The sequence below is a fragment of the Cyrtonyx montezumae genome, unplaced genomic scaffold (assembly GCF_038088225.1).
Source record: "Cyrtonyx montezumae isolate F1298 unplaced genomic scaffold, pur_monq_1.0 scaffold_10, whole genome shotgun sequence".
In the NCBI taxonomy this organism is placed as follows: Eukaryota; Metazoa; Chordata; class Aves; order Galliformes; family Odontophoridae; genus Cyrtonyx; species Cyrtonyx montezumae.
The window spans coordinates 19,608,669-19,628,255 of NW_027071826.1; the positions used below are offsets into that span (position 1 = coordinate 19,608,669).

The window sequence follows — 19,587 nt, forward strand, 5'->3', positions numbered from 1 at the left end:
CCTCGAGAAAAGTATTTCAAATACATCAAAGAACCACTGAAGTGCAGTTTACCTGAACTGGCACGAGACCTGGCTGCCTTGTCAAGGACATAATGATTACCAAGACAAGAAAATTTCATATTACCACCTCACAACAGGTTGCAGAAACAGGCATTAGCATTTGCTTCTGAGACCACAGAACCACAGAATAACAAAGTTGTTGAGGTTGGAAGAGACCTCGCAAGATCATTTAGTCTGATCCATCCAGGTCAGTTTCAGGACGACCGGTCACATCTGGAATATCTCAAGGATGGAGTCTCCACAGCCACTAGTGAAGTGTGCCTGGATGAACAACAAGCCAGCTAATTAATGAAAGCTGGTTATAATCTCTAAGTGGTCCAGAAAGATGTATCTTTGATGAGCTAGATATAGTCATAAAGGGACAGGGAGACGGTTCCAGAGACATACTCCTTTTCCTTCCATGAGCAATGCAAGTTTGAAAAAAAGAAGAGCACAGAAAATGGTTTGCAGAGAATCCTAAGGACATGGTAGGAATGAAATTCCTGTTACGGAGTTTCAGTACCATCTGTTTGCAGTGGAAGGCTGCATGGCACAGCTAGCCTTGAGGGGCTCAAGATGAGTCTTTGTATCAGAAGGCATACATAGGAAAAAACATTCAAATACCATAGTTAACCACTGCTTCAAAACAAACATTGAAAGTACACCATGAGACTTCAGGTGAAAGTCAAATGTGTAGTGAAAAAAAAGTAAGTATAATGGAAATCCTGAAGAACTCTGTGAATTTTGGGCTTAGAATACAAAATTGGATGTAACTGCAAATACATATAGTGATATTATTGCAAGGTGTACCCCAAGAATTTATTATTAATCCAACATTCACATGACAAGCACGAAGAAGCCATCTTCCACATTTGTAAAACCTTAAGCACTCCTATTTAAAACTTGCACTGTGTAGAGTAACTCCTCCTAGGTGAGAACTTGCTCTTTATTATAACAATCTCTTGAATGGATAAGAAGCAAACTGAGGGTTATATTCAATTGCTCATCCCCCATCTGTCACACTCAGCATCTACTCAACTAGGAACATTATCTGCAGATAAGGCTAGGGGACAGCTGAGTACTACACTGGTGATTTGGTAAAAGTCCACAAGGAAAATCATAGCCTTGTACCAACTAATCTGGAAACTAGCTAGCATATACAGGGAAGTAGTAGAAAGAAATGGGGTAGTAATACAAAACTACACACAAACACAAAATGAAGCCAATAAATATTTGGCAAGTAACTTCAGCACAGGCAGTATATGGAACAACAGCTGGGGCATGTGGTATTTTCCCTTATGGTAAATAAGTCTGTCTTGGAAGACCTGTATTAACAGAACATATAAAAGAACATTTATAACGACTTTTTCAGCAGCCACCAGTTGCTAGATATCAAAAGTCTGCTGAGGAAGCTTGCCAGCTTGGAATCATACAGTAACAGGGTCATTCTGTCTTGATAATGCTATATCCAGAGCCCAATGATTCCCCAGTGGGAGAACATCAAGTACATCTCCTAGATATTGCTTGTCAGTTGTGCCACAATATAATTTTGTGAAACAAGCAGAAAAACTATTCAAACAAGCCTGACAACTTAATACTCAAGGGCATTGAGGTAACTTCACCTCCTTATGAGAGCACATTACTCATCACTGCAGATAGTGCAAGAGGATATCTACGCCATGCAGTAATATTACCCTGGAAAGGTCTTGACCACTGTCACTGCATGGAGGACAATAAGTAGCATGCTTTTTCTCCAGGATTAGCTGTATAAATGTGAGGTGAGATCCTCTTGCTTTTGTGGTGCCTACACAATATATTGACCTCAAATGACAGAGGACTAGAGGTGAAGCCTAACAAATACCAGCAGTTCTGCACACCAGTGTTTTAAGTACCAATTGCTTCTTACCAGTACAATACAGCTCAATCTCCACTTCTCAATCTTTAGAGAAAACTATAAAAGAGGAGAAGGATATTGTCTTTCAGTCATAATATCCATAAACTTAAATTGTTACGTGTGAAAGCCGAGATGTTGAAGCTTCTGTCTACTAGGGGATGTAGAATACTCATCTGCTTCTCCACATGCTAAGTGCTTGACAAACTGCCTGCAATGACATGAAGATCCAGAAAAAAAAAAACAAAAAACAAAAAAAAAAAAACAGGCCTTGTCTTAGGAACACTGAGGCCAGCGGTATCACATGAACATCTTAGAAACCAGGTGATGGTAGGCAAGAATGCAAGCTAGTCTTGAGCTTGGAGATGTCAGTGGTAAAGGTCTACTTTCATAGAATCATAGAATAGGTTGAGGTAGAAAGGAACTTAAAGATCATATAGTTCCAAACCCCCAGCCATGGGCAGGGTTGCCAACCATTTTACTATGCTGAACTTCAGACAGAAGACGGCTTGTATGTATCCGCTACATTTCTTCAACCTAGAAGAGGGCAACAACCTCCTTTATTATTTGGTGTAACATAGCATGAGCAAAAGCTGCTTATTCACTCCTACATAATCTCTTGTATGACTCTCAGAGGAATCAACACCCACTTCTATTTGGGGCAAGCTTTCTTATGAGTGATGCCTTGAAAAAGAACAGGAAAAGGATATAAAAGATTAAACTGGACAGAGAGCTACAACTGTACCATGATTTACAAAATAGGATGAGACAGTCTCCAAAGATTTATGCATTGAATTCTGAAAGTGCTCCTAATCACTACTACAGATTTACAGGTGTAAAATATGAGTGGGCTGTATTATTAGGGAAGTGGAAGAGTGTTATTCTCCAGTATCTCACTAAAATTCTTGCCCTGATACTTAGGTTGCTACGAGAGTAAAATCTATTGATCAGAGTATTCACTGCAATTTGATGGCAGAATGCAAAACCCTAGAAAGCACCAGTTGGGCCTTCTGGTATTTCAGAACATAAAGTCTTACTCTCTATAAAGTCCTGTCATGTACTTCAGCTGTAGACTCAGAAGTGAAAATATTCAGGCTTAGTCAGAACCACTTTGAATATCTAATATCTTTGGTTGGGCCGTTTCTCATCCTCTAAGCTATAATATATGTCTTTATCTCCAGACCTTCCAAAACTCTTATGAACAAGCAACACCTTGATATACTCTAGTCTTCATGAAGATGACAAGGATATAGTTGTTCGTTTGGTAGTGAGCATTAGCACTGCTTTGTCACTAGAACTTTCGCGTCCCCATTTTTCCCCATGTCAATTTTCCTTCATCTCAAATGCAGTGCTGACTTGTTTCTTACAGACTGCAGATCACTCAGCAATGCACTGCCTCATGAAATACAGTTTATGATCAGTTTGCTGGATACTGGTCAACTTTAGGCTACTCCTGAGAAGGTTTGAGGCATGACCTTGGTGATGACCTTCAAAATACAGGACCTGGCACCAGTATTAATGATGATTAAGATAGCCATGGTGTTGCTGCCTCAGCAAACAAGTAACATCAGCTCCAGCAGCCTTCTGCTTGCTGTCTTTCCCACACCAGTCTACACTTCCCTCTCTGCCACAGCAGGCTCTACATGAAGGTGTAGAGCCCTACAGACACATATTTGCCAGAAGGTGTCTGGAGCTTGTCTCCAACAGGGCCTTCAAGGACTATTCCAGCAGATGGAGCTTTTACCTCATGTCTTGAAATCTAAATGTTCTTGTAGAGAATGAAAGTAAGGCATCTGTTTCTTGATGAAGTTTCCCAATATAGCTGAGATTCTTGTTGTGTCCATTTCTTACAATGATTGAGCTCAGAAAAGAAACAGCAAAAATAAGTGAGAGCCTACATGGCTTCAATTTTCTTATACCTGACAAGGTTCTCCAGACACTTTTGATGATAGCAAGGAAGGTGTGAGGAATGTCTCTTGTTAGTATTAAGTTGCCAATTCCAGCATGGAAATCCAGCATCAAAAGGAGGGAGATTTTGAGCTCTGCCAGTAGATAATCAGGGAAGAGATCCTTAAGTGATAGAGAAGCTTACACTTAGATAATGACAAATAATAGAATGTAAATGTGAAAGTTGAGCTTTCAAAAGGTGCCTTGGAGGCCGACCAGTTTTCCACGCATGGGCACTTACCACCTAAAGCACACAGAAACTGGGCTTTCCCTTGGAGAATCACTTTCCTCCAGTTGCAGAGTCTGCTCCCTCCCCAGCCTCCTTTAACTTTGCCTCACAGACAGCTTTGTCTCCCAGTGCCAGTATGTGAAAGCTGGTCTGGCCAGTCACAACCAGGAGACTCTTCCCCTGCCAGCCATGATCATCCTGACAGTTCTGCTTTCCCCTCACATCATCTGTCATTTCTCTCTCTCCACATTCCCTTCCTGAAATCACCCTTCCTCAACAACCACATTAGGACTGGGGTCAGAGGAACTAGGAACAGTGCCAAAGCCACATCACTCTCTCTGCTTCCATCCTACTCCCAACACAGTGATGAACCTGTGAAAGCCAGGGTTAAGTCATGATGGGATGATTAAGCTTGGTGAAAGCAGTGACAGAGCCAAAAGCAGCTACAAAAATCAATTTATGAATACTTCTGCTCTGGGGAAAGAACAGCTAGAGTATCAGCATCTGGTTGTGGTTTGGCTCATGAAAGACTGACAAAAAGATTTAAGAAAAAGATCCATACAGTCACAAATTTGGAGACAACTCTTCAAATACCTGTAATGGTGTTAATTGCTATAGAAATACATCTCTTTCTGGACTGGACACTCTTTTTTTTGTAGCAACTTGAGTTCCACTTTGACAGCACTATCAACAAATGTCACTCCTGATCTTGGCATTTCCTGTTATTTTAGATCTGCTTCCTTCTGGCCTACTTTGGCTGATGAGTTTTATTACAGGCCTGAAGAAATTATAGCAATGTGCTTCTTCAGAGAACAAGCCAGTAACTTTCTGTTGTGCATTATACTAAAATAATCCATAAGTAATGTTTACAGCTTCTGTAATAAATTAGTTATCCTTGAGCTAAGGAGTCATACTCATGGTGTTGTTTACTGTCTTTACCAGTGCAGAGACAGTGGCACCAAGTGCACGCTCAGCAAGTTTGTAGACGTTGCTAGCCTGAGCAGTACAGCTGATACAACAGAAGGAAGGGAAGCCATCCAGAGGGATCTGGACAAGCTTGAAAAGTGGGCTCGTGAACCTCCTGAGGTACATCAAGGCCAAGAGCTGCTGCACTTGGGTCACAGCAATCCCAGACATGAGTACAGACGGGAGAAGAACTCATTGAGAGCAGCCCTGCAGAGAAGGACTTGGGGTTGTGGTGGACAAGTCTGACATGAGCCAGCAATGCACACTTGCAGATCAGAAGGCCAGCTGCATCCCGAGCTGTATCAGAAGAGGGGCAGCCAGAAGAGTAATGAGGGCAATGTCCAAACAGTGCAACACACTAACAAGGGATATGATACAAGATGCTTTCAGGTAACAATTATGTGACAATAGACACAATCCCTAAAATACAAAACTTAATTTTTAGCTTCACATTCAACATAAACCACAGTATTCTGTGGCTTTTCTAATGCACTTGGATGAAACTAGATAAACTACTATATTGTTTAATACTTAGGATTTAGTATTCTGGATTCCAATCTCACCTCAGGCAGCTTCTGACACGATACCCTTCAATAATTCACAGTCTGTTTGCCTCTCAGTTTTGCCATCAGTAAAATGGAGATAACATGCATTTTGCTGTGTGGTAGAGTGATGTGAAGGCTGACTGATTTATCAGTAGTTGTGAGATGCTTAGGAATACTCTGATGAAATGTGCCACATGTATGCACAATTTATTATTAACCTGACAGCATTTTAGCTCTTTTATTTTCCTGCCTTGCACACAATTCAAGTGCAGGATGCCCGAAGCAGATTTGAATGGATGCCATGTGGCATTTTGATTGTAGCGGGTACTATCATTTAATTCTGAAATTCACAATCTTAGTATTGCACAAAAGCAGGATTTTTGCAACTAATTTTCCTTCTTCTCTCTGTCTTTAAAAACATTTATATACCTATATATATTTTAGTTCGGTATCAGTTCATTAAAATTATTAAAGGCAAGGAAAGAATCTCAAATGAAAAATGTTCTTTAGGCCAAACCCCTAGAGGTAAAAAAGGGAGGAAATAAATGTTATATGAAGGTTAAATGATTGAAATTACTCTTTCGAAGCCCAAGTTGGTCTCAAAGCTCCAAGGTGCCTGGGTCACTTTCCAAACTAAGACTTAAAAGTAGTATTTTCAAAAATAAGACCAATAAAATCTAAAGAGATTTTGGTTTAGCTCTTATTTAAGCACATCTTCTATCAGTATGAATGAAGGCTTTACCTGAATTAATGTATGAGATTAATTTTAAGAAGCATATCATTCAAATGTTCAAATGTGCAAAAAAGAATTTCATACAATGATCTTTACATTCCATATGTCCTTACAGAACAGCTCATTAATGACACTGCATCTGCAAGTTCGAGTAGTTCAGGCACCCACACTCTACATCACAGTCAGACCTTCATAAGGAGAAAATAACTAGATAAGTGTACACCTAGAAAATAAAACAAATGTAATGTACATTTTGTTTCATTCCCAGACCTGAAAATCATCAGCTTTCCACAACATTTTGTCACGTTACCAAGAAGAAACTTAAGCAATTTCATCTCCAGAGGAAAATCAGTGAAGACTGTTACAAATGCCCCAAAATAGTGGAACATAGATTCATAGATTTTTAAGGCCAGAGGGAGCACTAAATAGACCTACAATAAAGCAGTGACCTCCACTGTAAGTGGTAGCAGGGCTATAATTAAACACCATTGACAAATGAGGTCTGAAATCACAGCCAATTGTTCTCCCCAGACAGAGGATCTGAACGCTTTGGTTTAGCTATCTTTTGCCTCAGGCAAACTGGGAGTCTCCACACTGGCAGTGGCAATGACAGAGAAAACGTCCCAGAGCTCAGGAGTGGCTGTCATGCCATACTAGTGCAGTTCCCAAGTGATCTTCAAAGGCAGTGCCTTGCTCATCCAGCCCAAAATCTCAGCTCCAGTTGGCTGCATTTCAAATAACGTTTCTTGCACAGAGATATATTTTGTTATGTTCTTCACTGGAAATGCCCATCGCCCAGTCCTCAGGCCCAGCTACACTGCAAACTGCTTAGGTTCAATTTAACACACTAAAAAGCTAAATACCAAACTGCTGACAATCTCTACTTCCCAAATCAGCAATTCTAGCTCTTGTTTAATATATTCAGCCTTGTTGTCTTCACCTGTCACTGCTGAGAGACTGCACTATTCAGTTATAATAGGACATCTGAGACATTAAATGGGGAATAACCCAGCCAAGTCCTGTCCACCCTAGATCATTCCTCAGGCCCTTCCCTTAGTGGAACTCTTGACAAACAGCAATACCTACAGATCTGTCACTTCAAATGAACTTAAATGATAACAGTGCTTTGCATCACTCCTCCTTCCTCGGAGGTTTCAAAGGGCACTTATGTGACTCACCACCCTACCTATGCTGCAGGCTCCCCTGGCTAAGAGCTAGAAATATGTTCTCCTCTCCAGTCAAGTCAAACCTAAGCTAGGTTCCATTCTTCTGCCTCCACTTTTGGGCCTGACATTTCCCACAGCTGTATCAGAATGGGTTTCAGTGCACGGGTTTTCATTAGATCTTTCTAGTTGGTGTGGAAACACATGTACCAATGTTGAAATTCTTTAGATATTTACTGATATAGAATTGCTCGAGAGCAGTACGTACTTATTAGGGATAACAATGCCAGCAAGTTACAATATATATAGAACTGATACAGATTACATTTTAAACTGTCAGGATCAAGGAATTCTACAAAATATGCCTCTTTCTCTGCCATAATCAAAATCAGTACTTTTACTAAATATTTTTATTTTAATGAAACCACTATTGCTCTTGAGAAAAACAGTTCCAAGCTTTCTTATTCTGATATCTTATCTGGTCAAAATGTTGCTTCATATGCCTTTCAGTAAAACATGCCACAGGACAAGAACAGTCAAAAAAATGCCTTATGGATGCATGTTAATGCATGATGTGAAGCAGAGATAAAGTGTATAGGTATGTATGTTGAATATTTGTTCAAGCACAGCAGGTCTTGTAGTTTGTTGATGTGTTCATTGTTGAAGCTGAGGCACAGCTGAGCATTTCAGCTGAAGTAACGAAAGAAAACAGAATTTAGGAAAAGAAAACTAAGCCAGTAATCTAAACTAAAACTGAATTTCAATGTCTTAATGTCTGGGTCTTTTTTCCCAGCATTTTCTTTCAACTAGTCCTAAACAAGCCATTTAATTACTCAGTTTTCTCTCTCCTCCACACGTCTCATCTCTTCTTTTATTCTGTTTTAAGAGCAATTTATTTAATAACGATACTATAGACTTCTTCCCTTTGTTTTATATATATAGATATATACGTATCTTTAGGGAATAAAAATAATGCATTTTCAGCTATGTAGAGAAAAGAGCTTAAGGAATTTAGCTGCAAACACCACTGAGCTATGACATTCACAGATCACAACACAAGCTGCTCTCATCTGTGCTAGCCATCTCTGCCACAGCTGGGACATCTAAGCAGCCTCAGTGGACAAGCCTGCATTTAGCTCCATGCATTTCTTCTACACCATCTTAAGGAGAAAGGTGAAGAGACAGACTCTGCCCCTGAAAGTCAAGCTGGCAGGATGGAAGCATCAGGAAAGACTGGACACGTGCTGAGGGTGACACAGCAGAGGTTTGGAAAACTCAGAGAATATTTTCCTCAAGTACTGAGGCAACAAACTGAGAAGAGATGAAAATCCACCCAAGAGACTATGCAGTCTAAGAAAAAGTTTCTGAGTAAGCAGCATCCAAGCAAGAAGCAAGCTCTGCGGCACACCAGTAGCATTACAAATTGAAGCATATAACATATAACAGCCATTTCTACATCTGCAAATGAACCATCTTAGGTCCTGATACAGGTCTGTCAAATACTCAGAGCCAAACCCAGTCCATTATATTCACTCAGGTTACTTTACTAGTTGAATTCCATTCTTCACACTTGAAGAATAAAATCCAGATCACAAAACATCCTTTCCCTCCTTCACTCACATAGCAGACTGCAGACCAGCTACAAATAAGCATTGTGGCTATTACTGAACAAGAAGATTCAGTCATGTTAGCCAGAGTTTACAGGAAGAGAAACAGAGCAAGATGCCTTCCTTTTCAATGCTTTAGAAATACAAAGCATTTGCCAGCTTTGGGCTGTGACCCAACTCTGCCTACTTAGCCCAGAGCATCTCATCAGCACCTGGGGTTCACAACAGAGGGCATTTGGAGGAAGTCAGTGGAGCAGTGGGACAGATACAAAAAAAAAAAAAAACCTACAAAAGCTCCTCTCCCACTGTTCCTATCAGCACCCTGCAGTGCAGCACCTGGTCTGTGCCATCCAGCGGGCTGCACTGCTGCTGGCACTCTGGCTCCATCAGCACAGCTGCAGCCCACACTGGGACAGCTCCATGTGCACCCAGCATGACACTGCATAAAGCTGCAGGAAAATGGAAATTTCAGTGAAAAAGGGAGATGAGGAGCACTCCTTAAATGTGGCCACTTAACAAGGAAATCTACTTTATTTTCCAACTGCAAGCCAAGTGAGAAAACTGATGATCAAACCAGGTCACCGTTCTCAGTGCTCATGAATTAACATCATTGAACTGTCTTGCTAAGGTATTGATATGGTTTTATCTTTCTCAAACAGAATCATATGAGGTTCTTAATTCTTGAATTAGGAAGCCCTTTTGGCTATGTATTTTGGGTAGGGAAAATGAATCATAGAGGGTAACCTGGTACATATTCTCTGTGAAATACACTGAGGTGATTCAAGCCTGATTCCTGTACTCTGACAACAAATCATCCCATGGATGCAGGAATCCTGTGCCAGAAGCTGGAAAGTAGTCTTAGGTGCTCAGCTAACTCTTTAATGACTGGACCATTCCTTCTTGTCAAATATAAGAGTTCTGTTGCCCCAATCCAATTTCTTTACACATCAAACCTTGGCCTCCTCAGGATAACGAGGTGTGCAAGTGAATATGCTGGCCAGCTGAAACAACACTACTAGCAATGCCATCAGCAACACAGAATGGGAAATCATTGTTCTCAGGTCCCAGACCCATTGCAGAACAAATGTATTCCAACACCAATACAATACGGTTCTGCTTTGAGTAGTCTGTGACACCCTCACACCTCCCTCTCTCAGCCCATGGGCTGTTTTGCACCCAGCTGCCACCTCCTGGACCCATTTGCGCAGGTGGAGGAAGGGGGATTGCTTTGCTCTGCAGGACAGGTTAGCAATGACATTGAGCTTGTCTGCAATGAAGGATTGTGGGAGAGACACACACATACACCCCAAAATCACATTGCTGTCCCTGAACAGCAATAACATGGCAGTTGCCTTGTTTTCTAGAGGTGGAAGAAAGAAGCTTTGCTATTCATTGAGCTCAAAGTTGGTCAGCAAAGGAGCAAGAGATGAATGAAGTGAGATCAGAGGCTGGCCTGGGACAGGTGGCCGCTTTACTGTTCTGTCACATGGATTACCAACCACCTCCTCCCAGGTCGAGGAGCTCAGCGCTGAGGCTGACGTGTCGACATCCATCTTCTCAGATCTGTGCCAGACTGTTGGATCGATGTTCTCCTCTGCTTCCTTCCCTGTAGCTTTCTCATTCAGTTTCCAGCATCTCACGGTATCCAGGAAAATTATCTCCTCCAGTTTTCCACCAGAACTTAACAAAAATTACCCTATGGCAAATGACCTGCACACGTCCATCCTGGAGTAGAAATGAAAGACAGGCTACAGCATGTGTTGTCGTGCTCGGGGCTGTATTCACTGCCGACTGACCTTCATGACAGGCTGCTTAGCTCAGCAGAAGCCTGGACAGTAATAATAGGCCAAGTCTTTTTTTCCCCCCCTTTTTTTTTGTTTGTTTTGTTTTGTTTTGTTTTGTTTCTGTATCAGGGTTAAAACAAAGGAAAAAACCTTCCTCCTAAAAATCAACTTCCTGACTCTTCCTTTTCCTGCGTTGGAAAGGGAAATTCCTGCCTCCACACACTTTCATTAGTATTATTAGTTCTTTTTACCTTTTTAAAAAATTGTTACTCAGCAACACACCAAAGTTGCAGTTTAAGTCATAGCTGCAGCATTTGGGAAGGAGCAGAAGCCACCAGGCTGGTCTGAGGGCTGACAGAGGGAGCTGGTACCCACGCTGCAACTACACTATGTCTTGCAGAACCTCGCCCAGCCCATTCACACGGACTCCTGAAGATAGCAAAGAACTGTTCTGTTACAGAGCCAGGAAGGTAATTCTAAGACTGGACAGCTGTTGTAAAGAGCTTGTGTAAATTGTGGTTTATTCATTTACAAAGTAACTTTTTCACCCTGCTTTCTCCCCAGTCCCAGCTCCACCTTGCCTATAACTGTTCTCACTCTACGCCTGTTCTGCCTCACACCAAATTGCAGTCTGATGCTGTACCCAACTACAGCTTGCTTCGTTTCAGCGAAGGCACTGTCCACGCTTTGCCTGACTGCCAGCTAGAACTTGTCTGTTGCCTGAGGGCTGCAGCTGATCTGCAATCAAGCTGAAAAGGATTGTAGCCTCATGGTCATCTATAATACAGAAGAACGAAACAAGGATATAGCTGTCAGCATCTATTGCCACTGGACAGAATCAGTGGCACACTTCATACAGGGGCCTGTAATCTCCCTGTGGCTTCCCTACATCAGAAGCAGGGGAGGCCATGAGATAAAGCCAGCTCGGCAGAAGCTGCAGGCTCAACAAGGAGGGGAGGTGTGTCTTCGGCCATTTTTGTGAAGAAGCATGCTGGGTCTAAGCTGAAAATTCTGTGGCTCCTGCTTGTGGTATCATTAAAGTAACCAGCAATACTTAAACTGCACCTCGGAGTTTCAAAGCACCTTAGAAATTTTAATTAATATATTTCTTTGGTGCCCATCTGGCAATGTATCAAAAAATTACACCCAGTCTGGAAAAAAAAATCACTATTTTAAATAGAACCAAATGAACTTAACCTAAGAATTATGTACAAGAGAAAGAGGTGGGGAAAAAAACATAATCGTTACAAAGCTATGTCAGGAACAGAGTTTTTACCAGCTATCTGCGCAATAGCCTGAGCTGGAGCACAAACAGATTTGCCTCTTGAACCATTTACTTCACAGCCCTTCAAGACCAGCAGTTCCAGAGTTTAGCACTGAAGATCTGGGTCCCCACAGTGTGCCCCAGTGTGCCCTTTGCTGTCCTCAAGCGCAGAGCACAAGACCAAATGAAGGGTCTGCAGCTGTTTATTGCTGGTGAATTCAACAACAACCAATGTATATTCATCCATCAAGGAATATGCAAGTGGAAGCAAATATTATGGTCATGTTCATTTGTTTCTGATTACAAAATGTATGATTTACATGATGTATGTAATGCATATGCAAATTAACCTCACCCATCAGGTTCATGGCAAAGTGCCAAATGATCCCTTAGCATTACAAAGTTTGGAGTGGTGGGCAGGGAGGTGTGCTGACTACAAGGAAGGCTAAGGCAGTCTTTTTAGATTCAGCCAAAAACTGGGCTGCTCCAAAGAGCAGGTGGAGGATAAATTCTACAGTAACTTGTCTCTTTAAACGAAGCTGAGGGGCTATTGAAAAATCTGTTCCTGCTGCAGTTAAAAGTGTGATAATTACAGAGCAACGGGCTCCTCTGTCATTCAGCAGGCAGCATCCCCAGGAAATCTTGCTCTGTAATCAAGGGAAGAGGTGCAATCAGGACCCTATTCAGGCTTCGTTTAGAAACAGCCCCTGCAGGCAACACAAAGGCTTCAGCGTGGTGCTTTGTGAAGCTGGTGATCGCATCACATCTTGGTTCTGTAACTACAAGCAAAGTTAATGTCATTTCTGGGCACATCTAATGCTCACCTTCACCCTCCAAATCCAGAAGAGGCTAGAAAGAGGGGTGAGGTCGTGGACCAAAAGAATTGTACTCCTGATGCCACAAGGAGCTCACCCTTCACACCTTGATGTAGGAGGGAATTTCAAGCAGACTAAGCATGACAGTGTGGTCTAGAACGGGAAGATATGAGAGATAGGAGCATGCATATCTGGCTGTTAGCAGCACTGTTTGCAAAATCTGTGTGGGAAATGTTCCAATGTGACTTTTGGTTGGTTGGTTTTGGTTTGTTTTCTTTTTACTGACATGAGCATACTTGTCTGTGCTGCTCACATTCTACTGGAGCCTCATTCTCTTGGCAGGAGCCTGATCCCACAGAGACTGATGAGGTTCATTAGAGGGGAAGGTGTCTCTATGACTTCAACTTTCATGTTTAATGGCACCACTGCCCGGAAACATACAAATTAATTGCTACTCAAATCAGCCATCCTTCGTACCCTACAGAGCTGTCAGATTCAATGAACCTGTTTACTCCAACTGCAATAAAAATAGTATCACATTTTATTCAAAACAGATAGATCTTCTGAAGTGTGCACACATTTGCACTCTTGCTCAAGCACAGAAGTTGTACTTCTCATTGACCAGCAATGACCAGTTCAGATACCCATCTGGGCATGTAGCTATCTTGACACAGAAAATGCTGGCAACAGTGAATGCACACTGAGTGCCAAAAAGCTTTCTGCACATTGGGGCATATTTTGGACAGAATTTTGTTTTTTCTCATTATGAAATGGTTGTTCAATACTGAGGTTCACTATAACTATACTTTGCATTACAATAACCTCTAATAGTGTAAATGGAGCTTCATTCTATAAAGGTATGTGACCAGCACATTCCACTCTCTATTTTTTATTTTTCTGGCTGTAGAATAAATGAGAGTGCTGTGGTTTTACCATCTGCAGACATAGATATCAGTCGATAGCCAAGTAATGGCCTGGACCCTGTCGAAAGAAGTCATTATTAAAAAGGTACATTACATTTAGCTGTTCAAACAGAAGTTGTTATTGATTGGATCCCATCAGCTCCCACTAAAAGAGCCAACTCCCAGGACAAAATGAAAATACACACAAAGACTACAGACTAGTAAATACTATAATGGAGTTAAGGAACCTTTCCAAAAAGGGAGTTGTTGATATCCAGTTAAAATAGCATGTCTCTTTCAAAAACAAGACTGAGAATAAAATCAACATGTTGAAAATAATTTCTGCGAATAACCAGAGGCAGGATAAAGAAATAAAATAAAAGAGAACAGTTTTAATGACAAACACTTCAACCTCTTGGAACAAAGCAAACACAGAAAATACAGGATAGTTAATAGCCAATCATGCCACAGGCAGGAAGAGCCTGTCTTGCCATTCCTACAATGTTCTACTGTTCTTTGGTGGAAGTCCTGACATAGTTGGACAATGGAAAGCCAATACCTTTAAAGTTTCCCAGGTTTTTCAAAGTCAGACAAAAAGGTAACATGACTTCACTTAGTTCATTTTTTGTTTCCTCAACACTTTTCTTTGTCTGCTTGTTTCCACTTATTGAACTTCTGGTTCTCCTCTTCCCACAGATTACACAGACACTGTAACATTTCAGGGTGACAGCATTTAACACACATAAATCACCAACATTGCAGAATATAGGAGACAGAAAACAAGGCTAATTATAAAATCCTAACATAAACCAAATACACACCATGAATTTATACATTAAAAAAAAAAATAAAGACTAGACAAGGTGGGAATTGTTTGTGGAAATCTCTGTATTTCTTCCATCGGAAAAGTTATCTGTACAGCATCTTATGTGTGAACAAACAACACAATTAAGAGTTAAAAGTGTTTATTTTAAAAGGTACATTGAGACAAACTTCTTTGCTCTGCCTTAATAAAAGGTTGGGCTGAAAACTGATGAATCACTATAGGAAACAAACAGCAGCATTGACGCATAGCTTCAAAAGGTAACAATAGCACTGCTTGATCTGTGATGCCTACAACAGAAATATCCCTGGTTTCATCAGAAGATGGATTTCATCTTGCTCCACCCTTCCAGGAAATACAGAAATTCCACAGCTGAGCCTTGGCTAGAGCTTGAAGCCGCCCCACAGGTGTATATGGAAGCCTCACAGTATTTTCCCTAGACATTCAGTGAAAACCATATTCTGTTGATGTCTTGAATTGTGAAGTCTTGATTTATTAGCTCAGCAGCAGAAAAAGGCTTACATCTGTATAATTCAGTCTCCACATGCCTCTGTGGCTCTCATGATCTTCCATCACTCAAAATTTGCATTTGAGCACCAGGCCCCCAGCTATTCAAGTGCTCAAGTCACAACCAGAATTCTCACCAGCCCCACATACTTCATGGTTTGAGCAAAGGAAACTGTTCTGACTCATTACTGGTTTGGACCAAATTGATGATGAACAAAAAGCCAGGAAAAAAAATTTGGAGTCTAAAGATTCAAGTCTCGTTTGGAAGACTTGGAAACGTCACAAAAATGAGGGGGAAGGGGGGGAAATCAATGTAGACAGTCCCTTACTAGTCATTCTGAAAATGATTTTACTGTCGCACTTCAGTTCTTTAAGCTGCTATTTATTATTAATAAATACTTCAAATTTTATTACTGTACCTGAAAACTTGCTGCACGAGGGAGGTATTTCTTAAGTACACTACAGATCTCTATAGCACATACAGCTAATATTATCCCAGAAAATACATTAGTCTTGTCTCTAAGATGGCTATTTTGGTTAAGAATGATGAGTTATGTAAAATGGTAATGTATATTATTCCACTATTTGGATATAAATTTTCTTCTATCATTAATAGCACTTAAAATTAATGCCCATATAGATGTCATGCTTGTTTTCCAAACCTTCCCTTCCTGTAAAAACATGCTTGCTCCTCCTTATTTTGATGTAAAAGAAGAGCCATACTTACACAATATTTCTGTAAGAGTATGCAGTATATAGATGTTACTTTCAAGACTTCTCAAATTCCACATACTAAATTTCAATTAATCTACTTCCATTCCCAAAATACATCAAGGAATTGTAGTTGTGATAAATAGGATATTAATGCAATCTGACAAAAATTCAAAGTGGTTTTATTTCTTCTTCAGACTGGACACTTCTTGCCCAGTTTCATCTTTGGCATAAGCTCAAACCGTTGCGCTCAAACCCAAATGTCATTAAAAAAAAGCTGTAATAAGATTCTCAAATTCACACTGATTTCCAGTCAATTTACTTCATTCTTCTGCACATAGAGAGTTAATTACCATGACACAGCTAAAGATCAAGGAAAGATCCCTGAAATATTCATCATTATGCAGTTTGCTTAAAACTTCTAGATTGAAATTTTCAAACATAGCAAGAAACAATGAAGAAAAACTCAAATACCTCTTCCTTTTGCAATACTAAAAAATGTCATTCAGCATTTCCCAAAGCAATTAAATCAAGGGTGCTAAAACAATCAAGATGCCATTCAGCAGCTAGTACATGAGAAATTGAAGGGAAGCATAGGGCTTCCACAGAGTGCTTGCACCAACTTTGGTGGCCTAACTTCTGAATGCCCAGTCAATCAGTTATGTTAGCCATATACACACTGCTCATTTTCATCAACAATTCACTCAGCATTGGTAAAACATTGTTGAATTCATCCAGATAGCTAATTTCTTACCCATACTTTTATCAACATCAGCATCGGGTATTTCTGTATTCACCAATTCATGTTGCCTACCCTCATTAATAAGCTGCTGAAGAAAATCTGCCCATGCTACAAATGCATTTTTTCAAAAAGGCACTTTTTGCAATTGTTCATGCTTTCTGTCTATTCTCATTTCATTATTCCCAGCTGGAAAAAGAACAGTGGAACTTTAATTCCTCTGATAGCCACCAGCAGGGATAAGAGCTCAGTCATAGCCTTGCTAAGGGACAAATAAACTCTTAGGATTTTATACAGATCAATGGGAAGTATAGAAATATTTTCTTACCTTCAGAACACAGCTTGCCAACATACCCAGTAGCTGAGCAGTCGCACTGTGGCTCACCATCCAGAAGAAAGCAAGTGCCACCATTTTCACAGGGGTTTTCTGCACAGGGCCCATCCATTTCCAGTCGGACTCCTTGACTGCCCAGGAGCTGTGGCTCAGAGTTGCCATATTTCAGATCCAGAATAAATCCTTGAAATGGAGGCTCACTCAGAACACCATCAAGGGTCAAGGCAGCAGGACGGATGTCCAAAGGGACTCCACCCACAAAAAGGTCACTGACGATATTCATATACTGACGTTGTGGACGTACTTCACCTGGTTTGGCTTCACCATCCAGCACTAGCACTGTCCGAAGGTGATTGCGGCTGACCATCAGGAAGTGCCAGTTGCTGTCGTTGACCTGCTTATCTGTGATGACTGTAGTCTCTGCACAGTCCACACTGAACTGGAGCTGGATGCGCCCATCAACAAGAGACAGACAGAGGAAGTCACAGACACCACCGTCATCAAAGTACAGAAGCAGCCCGGCAGAGACATTGGTCTTGAACTGGAAGCTGAGTTCACTCCTAGTGCTGGCATCCCAACGGAGGTAGCGGGCCCACTGGTTGGGGATGCCCATGAACTCCAGACCCAAAGAGAGACCCAGCAAGGAGCCCAGCAGCAAACTCACCTTCAAAGTGAAGTACACAGAGTGGAGAGTGAAGCCCATTGTTTCAAAAATCTGCTCTTTGCCAGGAGAAAAAACAAAAGCCACACTACTGGGAGGACAACTCCAACAGTCAACACTGAATCTGTTAAATCCAAAGGAAGAGGAGAGCACAGACTGACAGAGCGAGGGAGAGCAGCTGGAAAGAGAAATAGCGAGGGCAGGTGACCAAGAAGAAATGCTTCCTCTCCAAGTAAAGATCTCAATTATCCAGAGGCCTTTACATCAGATGAACAGGGTATATGAAGTGACTTCTCCAGCTGGTGTACTTTTGTGAAGGGTAAAATAACCCACAGTGGTTTGTTTTGGTAATACACAAAGGTGATACTGGTTGTTCCTGGGAGGGAGGAAAGGTAGAGATGAAGCCAAAGCCTCTGATTCTGGTTTCCTAAAAGTGATGACAGTATTGAAGAAGGTGGCAGTAAGATGGAAGAGAAAGTGAATTCATAAAGTATGCAATCCTTGGGAGGGCAAAAGTGAAGTCAATCTTCATGGTGCACTGTTGGCACTCCAGCTCATAATTCAACGCTTGGCACTCAGAGAACTTGCAGGACCTGCAGAGTCAAGAGAAGAAAAAGGTTGGAGCTTTACTAACCATATCTTTACCACGAAGCTTATTCTTTACATTTCTTGATATTCTGATCTCTTCTTCATGCCTGCAGATAGCTATACAGTCCTTCAAAGCAGTAGGAACATATATGTCATCAAAACTAAGGGGTCCAGATAGAGAACATACCAAGAGATCTGCACACACCACAGCTCTAAACAACAACAACAAAAAAATACAACAGATTATTTTACCCCTTTGATGAAGGTAATGTCAGTGACTAATGAGAGAGATGGCACTGAAGATTCCATGCTAAAAATTTTCTGTGGAAATGCTTAGTGCAAAGATCAGTATACTTTAGAGTATAAGATCTGATGAAGGAAGGATAACATCCAAACTTCCCATTCTTTTCCTTTTCTTAGGCTTTCTAGAACACCAAGAAAACATTAGAGAAGACAGCTCCACTGGCAGCCTGTCATGCAACAGCTGCATTTACTTTCCATGTCCCTTCACACTTCAGAGACTTTAACAGGGACCTTTGTAACCTGGAAACATGTGCTACCCAAGGTATATATGACAATCTGCAGCTGAGATTATAGGAAACTTGTAGATTAGATGATAAAAAACTGTCAAACTTAACCAATTACTCCAGTCTAATGGTTTGGCAAAAAGGCCAAATTCAGCCCTAGCTAAGAGCAAGTAGTTTCAACTGCCTTCAGTAAACAGGATTTAGACCTGTTAGCACTGGGATTTAATTCACTTCTGACTATTCACATGTGGGTGACTATATGCCTAAGATGGGAGAATGTTTTAAGATGACAAGTAAAAATAGCATAAAACTAGGCTCCATTAACGCAGGAACTTGTTTGTAGAGATGGGCTAGGAATGAGAAAAGTTCTGGGAACTGCTAACATTAGCAAAGGTACAAAGCAGGAAAGAAAGTGCTATGAATCAAGGTCTGCAACCTCTCAGAAGATAGCATGAACACAGATTTCAAAAACTGGGTCAAAAATATTGTGATGCAGCATTTTGCCCAGGACAGATGTTTAGTGATAGGAACAATTGGGAGTTGCTGGAGATACTGCTCCTGGCAGTTGCCTCCCAGCCCTGACGCTCACCTTGGTCCTGAGGTACTGGTCCACTGACACTGTAGAAATAGGCAGTGCAGAACAGCATTGTCTAGTAAGTACAGTGGTTGAGCTGGAGGAGAACCACCAGGCAAAGGAGGGGATAGCTCACACAGACACAGCCTCTGCCTTACCTGCCCTAAGGACCTGCAGGAGCTGTAAGTCTCCAGGGCTGTCAAACTGGCAAATTTAGCCAGCACTGAAAAACAAGTCA

General features: G+C 41.2%; 1 protein-coding gene across 3 annotated transcripts in view; it reads right to left on the minus strand.

The window, feature by feature from the left end:
* The window catches only part of NRXN3 (neurexin 3), an 877,901-nt gene extending 860,199 nt beyond the window's left edge, over nucleotides 1–17,702 (minus strand). For all 3 annotated transcript variants that reach the window (XM_065751885.1, XM_065751877.1, XM_065751894.1), the window contains exon 1: nucleotides 16,994–17,702. In XM_065751885.1, coding sequence (XP_065607957.1) covers nucleotides 16,994–17,702 — 709 coding nt within the window. The remainder of the gene's footprint in view (nucleotides 1–16,993) is intronic.
* Nucleotides 17,703–19,587: the final 1,885 nt, after the last annotated feature.